Source organism: Lepisosteus oculatus, chromosome 1 (assembly GCF_040954835.1).
Source record: "Lepisosteus oculatus isolate fLepOcu1 chromosome 1, fLepOcu1.hap2, whole genome shotgun sequence".
Taxonomy (NCBI): Eukaryota; Metazoa; Chordata; class Actinopteri; order Semionotiformes; family Lepisosteidae; genus Lepisosteus; species Lepisosteus oculatus.
Window position 1 is genome coordinate 17,355,392 of NC_090696.1, and position 19,326 is coordinate 17,374,717.

At 46.7% G+C, this 19,326-nt stretch overlaps 1 protein-coding gene across 1 annotated transcript; it reads right to left on the bottom strand.

Moving 5' to 3' along the window:
- Positions 1–6,242: 6,242 nt before the first annotated feature.
- On the bottom strand, positions 6,243–14,110 carry krt5 (keratin 5). The gene is made up of 9 exons (XM_015344159.2): positions 13,541–14,110; positions 10,467–10,675; positions 10,127–10,187; positions 9,592–9,687; positions 9,309–9,473; positions 8,703–8,828; positions 8,356–8,576; positions 8,078–8,139; positions 6,243–7,720 (listed from the first exon to the last, which is right to left on the bottom strand). Exons 1-9 carry the CDS (start codon positions 14,108–14,110, stop codon positions 7,458–7,460), a joined length of 1,773 nt encoding a protein of 590 aa, XP_015199645.2. The 3' UTR covers positions 6,243–7,457.
- Between the last annotated feature and the right edge of the window lie 5,216 nt (positions 14,111–19,326).

The following is a 19,326-nucleotide window of genomic DNA, read 5'->3' on the forward strand; positions in this document are numbered from 1 at the left end:
TGGTGGATCACCTTTTATCCTCTCCAGCTGGCGACAGAGCCTCTAGGGGTGGGGTGAAGCAGGGGAGTCTCGCAGCCAGGCGTGTTTGTCATGTGGAAGAACCGGTCGCACAATGACCTCCACTCCCCCCCAGCCCTTCGCACAAAAGCCATCACCTTGTTTCCTGCCAGCACTGACGGAGCAGTGACTGATCCTGTCCTCCCTGTTGCTGGTGGCTCGTCTTTCCCCCATTACATATATTGTATGTTGACAATTTCTACTTGTTTCATATGCTGAAAAAAGATTATAATCACTGAACACACATGCACATTCAAAGTTATCACAAAAATGCCTTTTTTCAACTTTTTTTGTAAAATAAAAAAGCACTGATATGTCATTGAATAGACGTGACACTGGAAAGTCATTAAGCTGATTAACGTTAGTCACCAGTAAGGGATCTACAGTACTGTGAAGACCGCAGGCCTGCATTGTGTCTGGCCTCTGCTGGAAGCAGCTCAAGCTGTACCCCTGCAATGCATGCTTTACACCAGGGTGCTGATGCTGTACTGTGGGATCTGCTCCCATTCCTCTTATGGAGTCTGGGTGAGAATGTGGCTGTTCACCGGTCTCTGTGCCCTAGAGGCTGCTCATCGTCTCAGCTCATCCCACGAATGTTCGGTGGCACTGCAGTCTGGAGAGCAGGGCGTCTTTGGCATGACTGTCGTATTCTCATCCAGCAGGATGACTGTGGTCACTCAAGCAGCATGAGGGTGTGGACTGCCCTACTGGAATGTCAGGAGGAGCCTGCAGGATGGGCTCTAAGTGAGGGCAGAGGACCTGAGCAATGTAGTGCTGTGAAGTCAGGCAGCAATCAATCATTAGATAGGTAGAGCCCTGTAGCTTTGCTATGCCCATTGAATGACAACCTTAATGAAGCCAGCATGCTGATCTGTTTGTTTGTTTGTCACTTAATATGTACTACATATTCAACACAGATTTAGTGTCCTTTGGCAGAAACAAGCATGCTTTAGCAGAGAGAATGTGTCATACATGTATGATGTTTGAATTAAGGAAGCTCAGGATCTTTTTTTTAATAGAGCGCATGGAAAAATATGTTTTCAAATCTTAAAGTAGTCAAACATGTTAATCACATTTGTGCTGCTGCCTCACACTCTTGGGATGTGGACTTGGTGCAAACTTGACGTACTTGTGTGTGTGGAGTTTGCATGCTCTTTCTCTGGTCTTGTGAGTTTTCAGCCACATTCAAAAGACATGCAGGTTGGGGAAATTAGCAGCTCTCTGTTATCCCCCTGTGTGTATGCTATCAGATTAAAAAAGGACTCACTTTTTTAGCCTAGGTTGTTATTTATTGAGTTGAACTGCTGCTTGGTAGATTGAATATTGTTTTCAGGTGCTGAGGAGTCGGTTTCACCCATGAGTGAGTCACCTACATAGACACTCACACAAAACAGATGAGATAAGATATGTTACAAATCAGAGAGATTAAATAGCTTGCATGCTGTTCTTTTTGTTTTTCAGTGAGGAATGAATTGGGTTCACCTTCTGGAAAAAAATGCATTCTTAGGATAACTGACAGTCCCTTGGATCTACAAGATAGACACGCCTACACACTAGTCAGGCTCTGCAGAATTGTCATCCAGGCGTGCCCTCCTAGAAATGTTGGTGGTAAAAGCACAATAAAGTGTAGTGAGACACAGTGAGTACCTGGAAATGGGAAACTTCAGTAAAGCCAAAGGAAATCCTTGAATTTGCTCTGGGAATTACCAAGCAATTGTGCTGGGGAAAATGTGAGTTTGGGAGACAAGAAGGGGGAAAAGGTTTGGCATGGTAGCACAGTGGTGAGTCTTGCTGTCTCACGGCACTGAGGCCCTGGGTTTGATTCTGGTCCTCCCCGATGTCCTCCCCATGTTTGTGTGGGTTTCCTCCTACAGCCCAAAGACATGCTGGTGGGTTATTTGGCTTCTGGGAAAATGGCCCTGGTGTGAGTGTGAGTGTGAGTGTGTGCGTGTGCGTGTGCATGTGTGTGTGTGTGTGTGTGTGTGTGCTCTGTGATGGGCTGGCGTCCTGTCCAGGGTGTATCCTGCCTTGTGCCCATTGCTTGCTGGGTTAGTCTCTGGGTCCCCCGTGATGCTGGATTAGAAGATGGATGGATAAGGGGGAAAGGTGGAAATTGGATGAAGACAAGTTGAGTTTTAAGCCAGTAGCACTGTTGTAGGGACAGTATTTCTCCTTGCGCTGCACTGCTTCCCCAAAGGTTTACCCTTTCTTTCTGACTGTGGTCATCCTTATCCTTATCCCTGTGACAGAGAAGCTGGGCAGTCCACAGTCCACCGTGCCAATGCTGATGATAACAGCACCTGTTTCAAGGCTCCTGCGATCTCAGAGGGTGTTAGACTCAACTGTCAGTGAATATGGTCAAAGAAAACAAAGGCTTTCTCTGAGATGCTTTCAACCCACAGAAAAAACAGTCTAAACAGAAATCACATTGACACAGAGCTGAGAAAAATGTCAGACATGTTTCAGAACCTATGCATGCAGTCCATTCATTGTTGACTTTCTCCTGCCAGCCAGATTTACCCTGTTCCTAAGGCTCCTGAGATAAATGCAGTGTATTCCTAGTTCTGACAGAATTGCATGCGTGTGGAACTCTTTTTGCCTTTTTGTTGCTGTGTGCTAAGATTTGCTGTGTAATGAGAAAATAAGGCAAGAATGTGGTACTGGTTCGTTCGGGAACTGGACGTTGTACCTTGGCGTGTGTGTGATTGCCTGTGAGGATGCCAGCACCACACCATTGGGTTCTCTACTGCTACTAGAGGCCTTTCGTTGCCATTAATTATAGAAGACTGGGGAGCAGTCATGCAGGAAGTGTACATGGGAAGAAAATTGCTGTCGCACACAGCTGAAACATCTAGGAGTTACGTAGAGGGCTTAATGTTCACCATGAAGCAACATTCATTTGTATTCTGAGAGGCATTAAAAACCCAACAAATGAGTATTGGAACACATTTGTTGCTTTTAACTACCTCTCAACTGATTTTGAATACACTTTTGAAAGTCCTGAATTCTTCATCTTTGCCATTTTAATAGGATTTAGATTTGCATGCAGTAGATCCCGCAAAGCCTGCATTTTCCAAACAAGCCCTTTCTTTCCAAAGGCCACTCAGGCATTGCTAGTCACTCGTTTCATCTGGGTTGAAAGGCTCACAACCGCAGCACACGCCGAGCACAGCCATCAGTCATCAGGTTATTGCTGGAGAATGAATAATCTCGAGTGCTTAAAACAACAGAGTCTGCTGTAGGCTTGGAAAAATAATTTAAAAATAATTGCCTTATGTGGTTTGCGCTGTAAATTATTAAATAGCATTGTGATTAGTGTATTTTTTTTCGTCATTGCTGCACACATGCAGTTGTTAAAAGTAGGTTCTGCTGCCTCCTGCTGGTACTTAACCTTCTGCACGGTGTTTCCTGTCCCAAGCTAAAGTAGGACTGGCTTGGCTTAGCTTTATAATGAATTAAACAGGATAACAGATGTTGCTTTAGGCTCTAAAATATTAATTCTTTTCATTCTGACAAAATTGCAGAATAGCAATGTTGAGATCACTTTCAGAACAACTTCTGAAATATTTGTTCCTTTTGAAATGTACATTGAAATGCATTATGCATGAAGTACTCGCATGTACCGTTTGAAAATATACAGTATGGTGTTTTATAAACAAAGCAATGCTTTTTGTACACGATTTTGGGCCAATTTCAAATCCAAAGCTGCTACCGATTTCTCCTGTCCTGGAGATAAGAAATAATTCAGACGCTTTAAAAAAGTATTTTTCACACTGTGAGCAAGTAACATGGAGCGCGATTTTCCAGGGCTTTGCTGTTATAATAGCCACGAGATGGCGGTAGAGATTCATAATTTCCATAAAAAAGGAGCATTGATTCCTCTGACTTGATGTTAAAGCCCAGATCGTGTGCTCTTTAACACATCTCATACTGTATCATTTCAGAGGTGGTCAGACAGTTGGATCACGTTTAGGGATGGCATTGACTGTTCTCCTTATGGGTCTGGATCTTACCAATTCAATACATTAATTTGCAAAGATATTACTGTTCTATGTTATTCGCTCATGCTGGTTTTATGTACTTCTACTCACACGCGAGGCACTGCGTAGAGCAAATATGGGCAGTGTTGGGAGAAAATAAACAGAATCTTTTCTTCTAAAAGTGAGAGGACTGGTGAGCCAGGGGCGATGCACTACAAACAAGACATCTTTCTGTTGTTTTAAATTGTTTGCACGACAAATAGGAAACCAAGAAGTACAGTGACAGCTTTGATGCCCATGTTTATACCAATACATAATTAAAGGACAGAATTTAGCAGGTCAATTCAAAGGAGCTGGCTGTAACTTCCTTATAAACCATGCCTTTAGTTTTATTTGATAATGATGATGATGATGTAAAAAGCAGAAAGTAGGGCAGAGCGGTGGCACTGTGGCTAAGGTCTTGTGCCTGTGGCTGGAAGGTTGCCGGTTTGTATCCCGCGGCCGGCAGAGGAATCCTACTCTGTTGGATCCCTGAGCAAGGGCCTTAACCCCAGCTACTCCAGGGGTGCTGTATAAATGGCTGACCCTGCACTCTGACCCCAAGCTTCTCTCCCTGTCTGTGTGTCTCATAGAGAGTAAACTGTGGTCTGCAAAAAACACATTTCTAATGCAAGCAATTGTATATGGCCAATAAAGTGATCTTATCTTATCTCTCTTATGAGCCAGGAGCTCCTGCAGGGACCCTCTCAGCTGGTTTTCCCCCCATCAGAACATATTTCTCAAGAGCACATGGTGACATTTTTTGGCATCAGGTCTGTTGCCTCTGGGTTTTCTGTGTTATTCAATGCTACCGATTTAGCACTTTCTCCATTTAAAGCGGACCTGTTTGCATGCGATACGAACATACAGTACCCTCACTGTTAGAGAGCTTGTTTCACACACCCCTTCATTCTGGAGACATGATGCTTTCCTTTCGACCTTCCCTTTGCTAGCTGTTCTGCTGAATCATGCTTCACTTTATACGATGACCTGCAGAATCGTGGGGTTCAGTGCTGAATTCTTTTCTGACCCAAGAGTGTTGTCAGGACTGTGTGTTGAGTTCTTCACATCGACACTTGTTGGGAGATATAATTCACTAGTAAGAAGAATATATCTTCGACGGTAGATGAAATATTGATAGTACTTTGTATTGTAATCATCAAGGTATTTAATTTTGCAATTGGGGTCACACATTTGTTGGAATTAAATGAATGAATGAAACTTATTTCTATTTGGAGGCAGTAAAGTTTATTAGCCCCTGATTCCGTCATATTTTCCAGGAGCTATCTTGACAGTGCACAATTTGTTGTGTTTCTAGTTTTTGACATTTTCCCCCTAGCTGGGAGCTCCGTTTGCCTCACACTATGATCCTACAAAGACCAAACGGGTGGACATATTTCTCTGTGCAGAGATGATGTGACATTACTGAACCACTAAGGGGCAAACAGCCATCTTCATTGCTATTAAAAGCAGACTCTGCTCCAGGTTGAAGGCCGTTACACCTCTGTATTGTGCCAGTCTTGGCCATTGCCCACTGCTCCAGGCTTGTGTTTGACAATACCACTGTTGTCATTTGTTTTGCCATCAATTTCTGATTCCAGACCTCAACTATTTACTGCCCCAGATGAGATCAGATGAGATGACCCAGCACAAAGGGACTCGTTCTGTACCTGTGTGTGCCTGTCTACCAGTCAGTGACATTTCAGCTCTCCCTTGTTCCATGGGAGTGTCCCTGTGTTTGTACAGTACATGGCTCCATCACAATTCCCTTTTTTCTGCAGCCTCCATTACACTGCACTGGATTAATGGATTCTTTAAGCTTGTTGTCACCCTATATGATTTTACAGCATGATAAAGAGCTAAGTGCCTTTGGCTTCTGAATTGATTATAGATTTCAAGTTTTCAAAATAAATCTCCCACTAAGACTCTGAGAAATTCACCAAGAAGCCTTCCCTAGTGTGATAGCTGATTGCAGAGCAGAGCGCAAGGAATGTTTGAAGAGTCCTGATTTTAAAATCTACTGCAAATGCCATCTTTGTCTGCAAGAGCTCAGGCAGAGCTTTCGTATCTGAGCTCGGGCGCATCGCAGTTCTCGAACATGGCTGTGGAGGCCAGGAGATGCTGCGCGCGACTGGAAAAAAAAAATGAAACTCCAGAAAAGACGTGTGTGATAAAGAACTCAGATTTATTCGGGTTTGGTATTACAGAGTCAATTGCACACAATAAATCTGATTACAACAATCAGCCGTTTTTTTTTTTGGTGTAAAAACTGTTCCTGATGCGCGCCCTCCCCACCCCCCCCAGAATAGACATGCACATGACTGGAACAAGGTGCAACAACCAGGTGGTGCCACGAAGCCACTTCAGTGCAGCAGTGTCCAGGGGGAGCGGAGGACGGCGCTGTCAGAGCTCAGAGGGGTCGGCTTTTTCTTGGTTTCTACCACAGAAACACGGCAAGCTCAGTGGGTGGAGAAGGGAAGAGTGGGGCGGGCGACCTTGCCCCAGTAAAGTGGAACTCCCAGTCTCACCTCCCTGTCTCTCAGCCTCGAGCGAACACCATTGTTTTCCAGACTTTGTCTATAGTCTCCCCTGCAGCACACCAGTGGGAAGTATAGTACCACAGGAGTCCGTGGTAGCTCTGTCTAGTTGGTGCAAGTGTTGCAAGGAGGAGAGCAGCCTAGCAGAAACTATGCTTTATATTTTGTTTGACTGTGCTGGTTTCCAGGAGTTGAGAGCCACCTTCCTAAGCGTCTAAGACCTTCCCTATACCTTTGGTATATCTGAAAGTCTGCCTTTCTGAGCTTGGCATACCTCCCTGAGGGGTTGCCTGCCTGCCACTGTGGCCTAACACACGAAAAAAAGCCAGACCAGACAGGCTGACGGAGGGCAAGCCTACAGATATCTCTACGGCCAGTTTCGGTTTCTCTCTCTCTCTCTCTTTTTTTTTTTAAAGCTAAGGGGCGAAGTGGATAAGGGAATGCAGCTGTAGGAAACAGAAATGTGAGTTAGATGTTTGCTGAGCAGTTGTGTTTGCTTGAAAGACAGGAGGACGTGACGGCAGCACCAGCCAGGCTCTGATCGGGGGACGTACGCAGGGCTGTGGGTGGAGGGGGCAGGGACTGCAGAAACCCTGTTTTTCAGGGAGAGATCTCTCTATAGAGATACGGTGCTGGATCCCTTAAGGGGGGAATGGCTGATCTGCTTCCAGCGTTTTGGATCATAAGCACAGGCTGCTAGACTTTGTGGACCACAGGGCAGTGATGGGTAAGGCAGAAGAGCTGGTGCTCAAGGCCACGTCCTGGGATCTGAGTTTGGACAGGTGCTGTGTCACGAGCCATAGGGCCTGTAATAAGTGGCGAGACGGGAGATCTGCTCTGGGCTTTAGTAGCGTCGGGACTGGGATTGGACCATGGAGGTTCTTTTGATGCTGGAGCTTCCACTCATGCTGCCACTGCCAAATCCATAGCCGCCGCCACCACCACCGCTGCTGGACATGGAAAATCCTGATCCGCCTCCGTATCCGCTTCCGTATCCACCTCCCATTCCGCCTCCCATTCCGCCTCCCATTCCACCTCCCATTCCGCCTCCCATTCCGCCTCCATATCCACCTCCATATCCTCCGGAGCTCTCCATGCTTGAGAAGGCTGTAGAGAGAGGGAGAGACACAGTGATGTTAACGTAGAAACTTACCAGTTTTCCGAAGACATTAGAGTGCCCATTTCGTGACAGACACTTTATGAGAATTAGAGTTCACTACACTTTATCAATGTCAGTTAACAAGCTAGCACCTCATTCTTCTGGAACAGCACTCTCCTGTGAATCTAGATTCCCTCCTGCTTGGTGAAATAGACTCACTTTCTGGCCAAATTCTTACTGTAGTAAAGTTAAATGCCCCTTAAAACGCAGGATATCTAGAACGCAGGAGCACTACAGGCAGGTGGTTGTTTTGCAGAGGGATTGGAATGAAGAGTACTGGCATTGACTAAGTGCTTGGTACTTACACATGGGTCCAGAGGAAACCTGCTGCACGTGGATTGTTGCAGATCCACCACCAGAAGTCAGCCTGATGATGAAAAAAGAAATCCCACATTTAAAATTATGAACCTCAGTAGGGTTGGTCAGCCCAGACCTGTATGCAATTATAAGCCTCCGAGTAATTTTGTTTCACTGTTTTAGCTATTGGGGTCTACTTGGCAGAAACCGAAGCTGCGCAGTGGAGTCCAAGATTACTTGTCTATGCCCCCCCCACGGCCACTCATCCTGCATCTGACTCACTCACCTGCTCTCCTCTCCTTCCAGCAGTTTCCTGTAGGTGGCGATCTCGATGTCCAGGGCCAGCTTGACGTTCATCAGCTCCTGGTACTCGCGGACCTGGCGGGCCATCTCCTGCTTGGCTCTCTGCAGGGCTTCTTCCAGTTCCTTGATCTTGGCCTTGGCGTCCTTCACCGCCAGCTCCCCGCGCTCCTCGGCCTCTGCAATCTGGGCCTCCAGGTTGGCACGCTGGCATGTGTGAAGATGGAAGCAGGTGAGTCAAGCCCTTCTTACACACAGGTTTGCATGACTTATGTAGGCGTCCTGATTCCAGGAGTGCTCTCCGGCAAGGACTGGGAAGCTCCTGGGACTTACCTGTCCCTTGACGGCCTCGATCTCGTTCTGCAGCCTGCTGATCATGCGGTTCAGCTCGGCGATCTCGGACTTGGTGTTGCGCAGGTCATCTCCGAACTTCCCAGCAGAAGACTGCATCTCTTCGTACTGCATGCACAGCAGGCGGGAAACATGCAAAAAATGTGTTAGATGCATTGAATCTTTTGGCCACGGTTACAAAAGAAAGTAGTGTTTTACCGATTCAGCCAGCTGGCTAGTCACACTGGCCAGGTGCTAGTGCATGCAGAAGCTTTTGAGGAATGGGACGAGGGAAAGCAAAATCTTTAGTGGGTATTTAAATGGCATTAGCTTGAAAATATTGTTTTGTGAAGAAAGAAATATATTGTGAATATTGTTAAGCGCCTTGGGGCAACCTTGTTGTGAAAGGCACTATATAAAAATAAATTGAATTGAAGTGTGCAGCAGGTATTATCTCAGAAAGAAAAGAATTATGGGATTGACCGCAAGGGATAACAGGAAACCTGGACTTTTGAGAATCTGACAGAAGGCATGTGCAGTAATCTCCACTAAAGCTACTTGGTTTCTTTCATTACTGTCTGCATTCAAGAATTTGTATGCAACTCCCACCTTCTGCTTGTACCAGCTCTCAGCCTCGGCGCGGCTGCGGTTGGCGATGTCCTCATACTGGGCGCGCACTTCAGCCACGATGGAGTCCATGTCCAGGTTGCGGCTGTTGTCCATCTCCACCACCACGGAGGTGTCCTTGATCTGGGACTGCAGCTCGCGCAGCTCCTGCAAAAATGAAAAGGGACAATTTAATCCATTCTGTTGCTTGGACACCCTTATTTATGGAGGGTTGCGGTGAGCTTTCAAGGCTGTTGCTGCCCAGGCGGCTGTGTCAAGGGCTCACCTCCTCATAGATGGCCCTGAGGAAGTTGATCTCATCCTGCAGAGCATCAACCTTGGCCTCCAGCTCAACCTTGTTCATGTAGGCACCATCAACATCCTGAAAATAGGAAAGGAGGGAGGGGTTAGTGGTTTCTGCTGTGCATGTGATGCAGCCTCACTGGTCCATCATCAGAGAACAGCACCAAAAAAGTTCTATTGCCTTGTGTTGGTGACAAACTGGTAGATGCAGAAGATGCAGCCATATGTCTATCAAAGCATGGATGGTGCTATCAATAATTGGCCATTTTCACACAAATCCTGCCTTTGGATTGTTGATGTAATTTTTTATTTCTTTATTAGGCCTGAAGAATGGGATGAATCTTCACCTAATGCTGCTGCAATCAATACATTCTGTGGATCTGTTACATCAAGGTAATGGGTGCTTTCTAGGTAAGGTCTAATGCACTACACATTGTTCCTAATTCACCAGCTAAATCTCATGGTCATATAATTGACACCTTAAACACAAACAAATGTGTTCAGTAGAGTTCTTTTACCTTCTTCAGCAGGACAAATTCATTCTCCACTGCAGCACGCTTGTTGATTTCATCTTCATATCTGCCGAGGTAGGAAAGGAAAAGTGCTTTAGAATAGACTGTGTCTTAGTGGTGTCGGAGGATTCACAGTTTAAATAGTCTCACTAGCCGGCTTCCTGATCTGTCTTTAACATTGGTGGATCTGCAGCTTTGTGACAAGGGACCTATCTACCTTTGCTTTACATGGAAAAACAGCTGGCTTGGAAGCTGGTTGTCCTAGGACGATGCACTATCGGGATGTAGCTGCTCCCCATCGCTGAGCACGAAGGAACCTAACCCTGATGATGCCTCGGTCACTCACTTGTTCTTGAAGTCCTCCACAAGACCCTGCATGTTCTTCAGTTCGCCCTCCAGCTTCATCTTCTCATTGCCCAGGTTGTCCAGCTGGCGGCGCAGGTTGGCGATGTAGGCCTCGAACATGGCGTCGATGTTGGAGCGGGTGGTGGTCTGGTCCTGCAGGAGGCTCCACTTGGTCTCCAGCATCTTGTTCTGCTGCTCCAGGAAGCGCACCTGGGGAAAGGGATGGGGAGGGGTGTGAGTGAGAGGTTTTCGCTAGGTTTCTGAAACTCACCATTGTAGAAATGAAAATTTCGCCCTTGCACTTTTTCATTTGATGTCGATTTCTGTGTACTTTACACTGGTTTATTGTCACAGTAGGCAAGTGCTTTTCCATTGAGTAAGACCTTTGCAGTTCTGCAGGAGAATAATGCTTTTTTAATCTTAATATGCCACCCAGAATTGTCTTTCTTTATAACTTCCGGGTTCTGGGTTTCTATAATAATTTTAATACTTGTATCTTTCGGCTGGAAAGCTCCCACGTGTGGTGATGTTAAAAACCCCACCCTCTGTGAGGGATGTTGCCTCAAAAGCCCCTCCCACCTCACCCTCCACCCTATCCTTCGTTCTGGTTGGCTTTTGTCAAGGCATGGAAGGGGCGAGGGTGTAACCCAGCGCATTTTGGAAATCGGCGAAAAAAGAGAAGTGGATCCCTGCTGGAGACTTATAGTAAAACAAGAATGACTTAGGGCGTGTTACAACCTCTACGGTACATTTTTCTCAAATTCTTTTCATACAAGAAGGGTGGGTAAGCCTGAGGCAACGCCCCACAAACAGATCTAACTGTGCTATGCAGTTAGAGTAGTCCTGGCTTGCCTGGGTGTGAAACCCCCTAACGGAGTCAGATAGCAAGTTTTAATAGTGGCCAGCCTTCCCCCCCCCTAACACTGAGGGTAAGAGCTGCCTCCTCTGCTGCTAGTAGGCAATATCACCATTCTGCTACAGTCTATTGATGAAACTGATGAATGGGCTGAGTGGACTGGCAAATGTGGCTTTCAAAACCACGTTAGCACAGCATTTATCTCACGCCAGAAGATAAGACCGTAAACAATGATGGCATTTATCAAGGCTGAAGAGGCGTTTAATGAAATATAAGTGTGAGACCTTATCCCCTGCCCTGTGGTTTTTAATTTTATTGAGGCAATCATTTTAATGTCCTGCAACGGCGTCCTGGGTCCAAACTGGGCTTTATGAGTTCAAAGGCAGAAGGAACATGCAGTTTTACTGCACATTCAAATGCACTTCCTGACAAGTTTTTTTTTTTATTATTTTACTGGGAGGGGCAGGGAGAAGGCAAACCTCTTGTTTCTGCAGGGGCCCTAATGGCGTCTTGCATTTGTATTAAAGCAAAACACACAAACAGGAAAAAAGCAAATGTTTGCTATTTAGATTTGCTGGGTTAAGCTACACAGAGCAGTCGGAATCTGCTTTGAACTCAGAGCCATGTTTTATTTTAAAGATCGCCCACTCAGGTACTGAAAACTGAACCCAGTAATTAACACTTTTATGCACAAAAATCCGTAACATCTGTTGTAAGTACTACGGAAACCATAATGGATTCTGGCCAGATTCCAGTCAGCGATGACTTTTGGAGAGAAGTGAATTCGCTGTTTGCATGGAGACCAAAATCCATTTCAGTTCCGCAGAGGTATTGTTATTAGCTCTGCACTGCGGAATGTGCCTCCTCCTTCTTCAGTCCACCTCAGCAAAGTCCTGTTTGCTAACATTAACAGGAAGAGATAAGTATTTTAAGCTCTGAAGTGGGCAGATCTTCCACTTTGGCTGAAGTGGACTGATTCGATGGGGCAGAAAAATTAAAGGTTAAACCGAAAAGATTCATTCATTGCTTTTACACTAGCAGAAAGCGGGTGTGGCTCGCTATTCAGAGAGCTGACTGTGCGGGTTTCTGAGCAGGGTGCGGCTGTAGATTTAGTTTTGCCCGGAGCTGCAAGAGTCAGGTGAGTCGCTTCATTAAACATGGGCGTCGCTGGAGTGCCCGGGAGCTCGGTGAGGAGAGCAGACTGGCGTGGCGGTCACGCCCCCCTGTTAGCTGTGCACAGACCAAGGCTGGGAAATGCTGGCTGCTGCAGGCTGCTCTCCCTACAGAGCACAGCACGCACAGCTTGGATGTAGATGGAACCTTTTTTGATCACTGGGAACCGCCCCTTGGGGGCAGATCAGATGCAATGTTGGCTCACAATTAATGAAAGTGGAATGTCACCCTTGTTTAGCTGTGCGGTGGGTGATAGCACAGGCTGGTTTCAACCCCATCTTAGGCAGGGGACAGCCCAGTAAATTGTTATAGAGCACACTAGAGTCGATGAGCTAATCTAGGGTGAGTTGGGCTTTTTTAACTAACACATATAAAGTTAGCAGAATCCGTTCATCTAATCAATGAGGGCAAAGCTCAGTTTATTTTAATGCAATAAAAAATATGCAAGAGAGGAGGCTGTGCCGATTTCTTTGTAGAGGGTGTGGCATCCACCTGCAGCTCTTTCATTCCTTTCCTTTTTTCCTCATCGTAAGATGGTTCCTGCCTTTTGGCTGGGAACTGTGGAATATGCTGGACTGCCATTCCAGCTTTTGTCCTTTCCTCTGTCCTGCTTTTGCATTCACAGGCTACAAAAATGATCTGCAACGCTAACAACCAATAAGTGATCACAAAGCCATTAGCACCAACTACATGGATTTTCCTTTACATTCCTGTTAGCTTTGCAAATGCTCCTAAACCTTCATAAGGCTTGGAACATAGAGTCTCTTTCTGCTGTAGCTTTTAACACTGCAGACCCATCTCTCCCTACCTCCCTTTCTCTGCAAGACTAGACCTTGCTTGATCTATCTTGTTCTCCCAACGTTTCCCCTTCTTGAGTTTAACGCAAATCAGTCTTTTTCTTCCTTCTTTAATTTTGCATCATATGACGACCGTTAAGCATCCTCCCTTTAGCCCCGACAATAATCATTTGGGCCAACCTGGGTGCCGTGCTGAATCCACCACCTCCCCCAGCCTTCCCCTCCCCCAGGTTCGGCTGCAGCACTCACCTTGTCGATGAAGGAGGCGAAGCGGTTGTTGAGGGTCTTGATCTGATCCTTCTCCTGGGTGCGGACCACCTGGATGTTGGGGTCGATCTCCAGGTTGAGGGGCGCCAGGAGGCTCTGGTTGATGGTCACTGCTGTGATGGGAGGCTGGGCAAAGCCTGCCCCGCCGCCGAAGCCTGCCCCACCGCCGAAGCCTGCCCCGCCGCCGAAGCCAGCTCCACCGCCGCCGAACCCGGACCCACTGCCGAAGCCAGCTCCACCGCCGCCGAACCCGGCCCCACTGCCGAAGCCAGCTCCCAGACCACCTCCGTAACCACCTCCGGCACCGGCGCCCCCACCGCCAATGGAGTAGCTGTAGCTGCCGCCACTGCCGCCGCCAAATCCTGCGCCTGAGCCGTAGCCCCCTCCTCCCATTCCTGAGCGGACCATGGACACGGACTTCCGGGTGACCGGCATGGCATAGGCCGACTGGCTGGTGAAGCTTCTCCTAACGCCCCCGCTGCCAAATCCTCCCATGCTGCCGCCGCCGCCGCCGCCGCTGCTGGAGCTCATGTACGTGGTGCGAATGCTCATTTTGTCTGTCACGTGTTCAGGTCAAGGAATGCCGCCGGAGAGTGAGAGAGAGCAGAAGAGAGAGATGTGCCCGGGGGGGAGAGCTGTTTCACAAGAAGGAGAATGGATCCCTCTGACTGCTGCTGGCTCGGGCTTGGGGTTTTAAACCCTTTCGCACCTGGGAGGAGGGACTCTGGCTCTCCCCCTGCCCCGCCTCACCCCCCCCCGTGTGTTACTCTCTCCGTCGGGCCAGGCCAGGCCCTCTCTCCTGCCTGCTCCTGTCTGCAGGACCCACCCATCCTGTCGGACAGGTACCAGCCCTGGGACAAGTGGAAACTGATAAGCTCTGACACACCCAGCTCCAGAGCGGCAGGCTGTATGTTTGAGCTTCAGGTGGGGGAGGAGGCCCTTTGCAGGCTTTTTCTCCGACAAGAAGTCTCTGACTCGATCCTCATCGTCCTCCACTTTTCACACTCGCAGAACAAAATCAGCAGATGCCAACAAAGAGAGAGGGAGAACATTTAAGAATTTCAGTTTATGCATTATGGTGTTTTCTAAGCTGAGAATGTTTCCACAGCCAGACGTGTGCGCTCCCAGATTTTGGGTGATCTTTGGGTGTGGTCTCAGCTGTACTTTTATCTCGGTTTCTTGTGAGCTCAGTCTTTCCCAGCAGCCACACTGTAGACTGGTCGGATCTAACTGGACAGATAGGCGGAGTGCTGTTCCGCAGGTTTGCTCTGAATGGGCTAGTGGCCTGTTGCAGGGAAATCAGTGAAGTAAAACTGGGCTTCTCCTCTACACACTATTGTGCACCACATACATCTAGGCTGCAAAATGGGAATCTCTGCTTAACTGTTGCTCTCCTAATTAATCTTTCAGAAGTGCAACAGTATATTCAGATATATTATTAATCTCTGTTGCAGCAGAAAGACTCTTCCTTATGCAGTTGTCTTCCTTATGGTTGCAATGAAGGAAAAACAACACAGTGGCCGCAAACCAGGAGATAAGGTGCACTAATGCACTTGTGTATTAAACCCGAGCATGAGCTAAATTTGAGTTGTACAATCTTTACATTTATTTTTACGAATCTCATGCATTTGTCATCCGTTGTCAGAGTTTAGATCTCTGCGATCTTTTGAGCCATTCCCAGCACTTGGGAGTCTTGCTAGCTCGGTGCTCTGAGCTTCTCTCCGTATCAGGTTTCCCCACTTCGTCCGATTCCTGTAGGGCGTAGCCCGGGTGGAATTGTCCCCCCCACCCACCCACCCACAGAGTCGCCCAAGGGAATGACAAAGAATATTACAGAAACCCATGCTAGCAATTGTTTCGGCAGTGTGGCCACCTTGAATGTGCCTAAAAGGTAGCTGCTTGTCTCTGTTGCGACTGTGTTGTGCGCACACGGCATTGTCATTTATGCTATGTTATAGCATGTATCCTGAAATGCTTGCATGCCTGTTTCAGCCATGCTTTGTTAAAGGAGACCACTGTAGCAATTGCTATGGGACTGCGGGAAGAGAGATATTCCGAGAAATCTCCTCCACTTAGTTAAACTCATACCGAAATCAATTAACTTTAAAGAGGATTGCTTGTCCCTCCTGTGTTTGAGCCCCCATTTCACCCCTCCCCCACTAAGACCACACAGTCCTTTTCTGAAAACTGTAGCTCTTTTATTTGCGCGAATGCTTATTAAAAGCTCCCTCTTTTACAAAACAAGCAGAAGTGACAACAACAACAAAAAACTGCTACGACCGTGTACAATTAATAGTATCATGTACTATTACTGGCACAAGAAAGCCTTAAAAGAGAGTGATTCAGGAAAGCACCTGAAAATCCCTGAAGACAGAGGAATTGAAGACAGAGGAATGCTTTACAATTTACATGTCCGTCTGCTAGAAACGTAAAAATCCAAAAAGGGTAAAAGAAAATTCTAAAGCAGTTGCAGCAATCAAGTCACTTCTTCCTCCTTGCTGTCCAAGGAGATCTGATTCTCTCTGGGCACCCCGGTGTGCCCTAGGGATTCATCTGCGGGTCTGCAGTGGGAAAGTTTTTGTGCAGTGCAGCTCAGGAGACCAGTTCTGACTTGCTCTGTCATTTCATTTTTTGGGTTTGTGCAGCAGCCTGTGGGGCTTGGCTCCAGCACTTAATGGGAGTTAAGGGTATGTACTCTGTAGGGAGGTGTAGCTCCCTGACTGCCGGTGCGGAGAAAGAAATAAAGCCGAATCAAAGCGATGAATGAATCACTGCCTGGCGAAAACACACAAGAAGCAGGAGAGAAGAGCAAAAGAGAGTAGCCTGTTCTACAATAAAAGAAGGAAGAGGAACGCCCTTTTTTTTTTTACACAGAAGAATTCTAGTTCTGCTTTGGAATGCACTCGAGGCTAGTTTTGTGCAATAAAAAAAGTGTTATTTTACAATCGAGCTGTCCAGCAACTTAGTCATTAAATGTGGTATTTTAGCAATGTGGGGGCAGCCCCCATTCCCAACCATGCCAAACCCACACCCAGGTTTTTCTAATGCTACCTGCCTGGTTCCCCCCTCCACACACCTTTTTACCTGCCACTTCTCAGTTGTCTTTGCTGGCAAGTCATGTTACAAACGCACAAGAAAAGGCCATCCAAACTTTCTATTCTTGCTGCATTTCTGAAGCTTTTTCTGTGCTAAACAGAAAGAATGCATTCATGAAATCCACATTAAAAAGATCATTTTCTGAAACAAAGCCCAGTGGCCAGGGATGTCAGCTCCTCTTTCCTCCTGTTTTTGAAAGCTGCGTCATGTCAGTGCTGCAGCATGTGTGGTCACTCTTGTGCCCAGCTGCTTCATTCAATGACTTTGTGCCTTGCTTAAAGTATAATACTATGAAAATAAAGAGATGGGGAAACATGGCATACTATGAGGGTGAAGAATTGTTTTTAACACTGCAATAGTGATATAGTACCCCATAGACACAGATGGCAAAAATATTTAGTTCATCCAACAGGGCGTTGACTTCGTGCATGAGCAGGGGGCAGGGTAGTGCCCTAGGCTCCTTCAAACGCTTTACTTTTGGGGCTGAGGAAACCAGATCTGCCTTTTCTTTGTGTGCCCAAAAGAAAAAGCGCACATTGGGTCAAAAGCTATCATTGTTCAAGACCACACAAGCCCAGCAGCTTCACACAGCCAGGCAGCGGCTGCCTGGTTTCTGGGGGATCACAGCTTTGGAATGCAGCAGCCAGAGAGAGGAACACGCTCTCAGATGGTTCCTCTGTTAGGGCTGTCTTTACGCCCTGGGATGTTCTCATAGTAACAGACTTCGCCAAAACACAGACTTCGCCAAAGCACCGCAAGAGGGTGACATCACGAGAGAGCCTGTTGGAACAGCGGTCTGTCCAACATGAATCTGAGAAGGGAAGATGTCAGTGAGGGATATGGCAGGGTGACTCCCAGGCGGAGCAGTTAGAAAAGCCCTGATGTCATGGAGGCATCGGGTCGATGGCTCACATTGGAGGCTCTGATGACCAGAGTTGCCCAAGCAGTGGTGCACAAGTGGACTAAGGCTGGGATAGTTCAGCAGTGCTCAGGGTTTTCTTGTTCCTTGGTAATAATTATACTGAAATGAAAGACAAACTTTAATGAGGGGCTTTTTGGTTAATCCCAGTGTGGTAAATACTGGTTTTATGGTTGTAAAATAAAAGCAAATGCTGAAAAGCATGATGGAACAAATGGCCTCCTCTCTCATTGAGAGAGAACTTGAGTTCTGAGTGGAGAGTTTACCAGGTTACCAAATGCCTTTTTATAGACAGCAGCCATATCGCCATGCAACGCACAACTGGCAGCCCACTGAAGCTCAGCAGGTATGAGCCTGGTCAGTACCTGGATGAGAGACCTCCTGGGAAAAACTAAGGTTGCTGTTGGAAGAGGTGTTAGTGGGGCCAGTAGGGGGCGCTCACCCTGTGGCCTGTGCCAGTCCTAATGCCCCAGTATAGTGACGGGGACACTATACTGTAAAAAGGCACCATCCTTCAGATTCTCGAAAAGATTAGGGGTGTTACCCTGGCATCCTGGCCAAATTTCCCATTGGCCCTTACCAGTCATGGCCTCCTAATAAGCCCCATCTCTGAACTGGCTTCATCACTCTGTTCTCCTCCAGACTGGAGCACTATGGCTGTCGTCACATCATCCAGGTGGGGCTGCACACTGGTGGTGGTGGAGGGGATCCCCATTACCTGTAAAGCGCTTTGAGTGGAGTGTCCAGAAAAGTGCAATGTAAGTGTAAGGAATTAGTAATAATGACTAATAAATAATTACTAATTACTAAGGAATTAGTAGTTATTATTAATTATTAAATGGCATTTTCAAAACTTGGGGGTACAAAAAAAATTATAACTGCCAACTACAAATAAACTACAAGGGGCAGGAAAATGTATTGTTTCTAGTCGGAAAAGAACCTGCGCTCATCAGAAAACATCTCTATAGACCACATCCTCTGGGGAGCCACACATTGACCACAACCTGTGCACTGGCCACTGGGCTCTGTTCAAGTCAAGTCATGCATGTGCAACAACTTCACTGAAACCAGGGAAACCACATGAAACGACGGTTAATTTAATTTAATCTGCCCTTAGTGTCATCACGTGCACTGCTGACAAGGCATAGCAAGCCAAGAGGTTCAGTAGGAGGCCATGTTTTCAAGCAGATGTTCCAAAGAGTTCAAAGTTGTTGGGTTCCCAGTTCAAACCTTGGCTCTGTCTCTTTTGCACTTACACTGCAGCGCGACATTCTTAAACCTCGCGGACACAATTGGACATTATTACATATGTATGTGATGCACATTGATTTAGTAGTGTTTTATTTAAAAGAATAGTAGCAGCTTATCCATCACACTTAACAATACAGTATATCCAAATGGACCCATTGTCTATACCTTATGTAATATAACATACATACTGTATATTATAGGGATAACTGTTAACCTAAAATTGCTAAAATGTCTGTGGAGGGTGGAAATACAATGTTTGCACTCCTGTGCAGGTGAGATGGTAGTGGGAGAACAAGGTGGAGATATAATTTGCATGGCAGCTTTTGGTCAAATAAAGGGTCCAGCCCACCAGAAAACAGATATGGAAGTTCTTAGTAGGTCACTACTGGTTAGGAATGCAGTGATAATTATACAGAAATGAAAGACACTGCAACAGACATTGGTGAAGGGATTTACAATAATTTGCTATGCGGTTTGGTGGACCAGCAGCCTTCTGGTCTCC

Excerpts from the sequence above, each read along its gene's own strand:
- krt5 (XM_015344159.2), bottom strand. The coding sequence starts at position 14,110 with ATGAGCATTCGCACCACGTACATGAGCTCCAGCAGCGGCGGCGGCGGC. Across the intron at positions 9,688-10,126 it reads AATTTGTCCTGCTGAAGAAG|GATGTTGATGGTGCCTACAT; the intron begins GTAAAAGAACTC and ends TCCTATTTTCAG. Across the intron at positions 8,577-8,702 it reads TCGAGGCCGTCAAGGGACAG|CGTGCCAACCTGGAGGCCCA; the intron begins GTAAGTCCCAGG and ends CACACATGCCAG.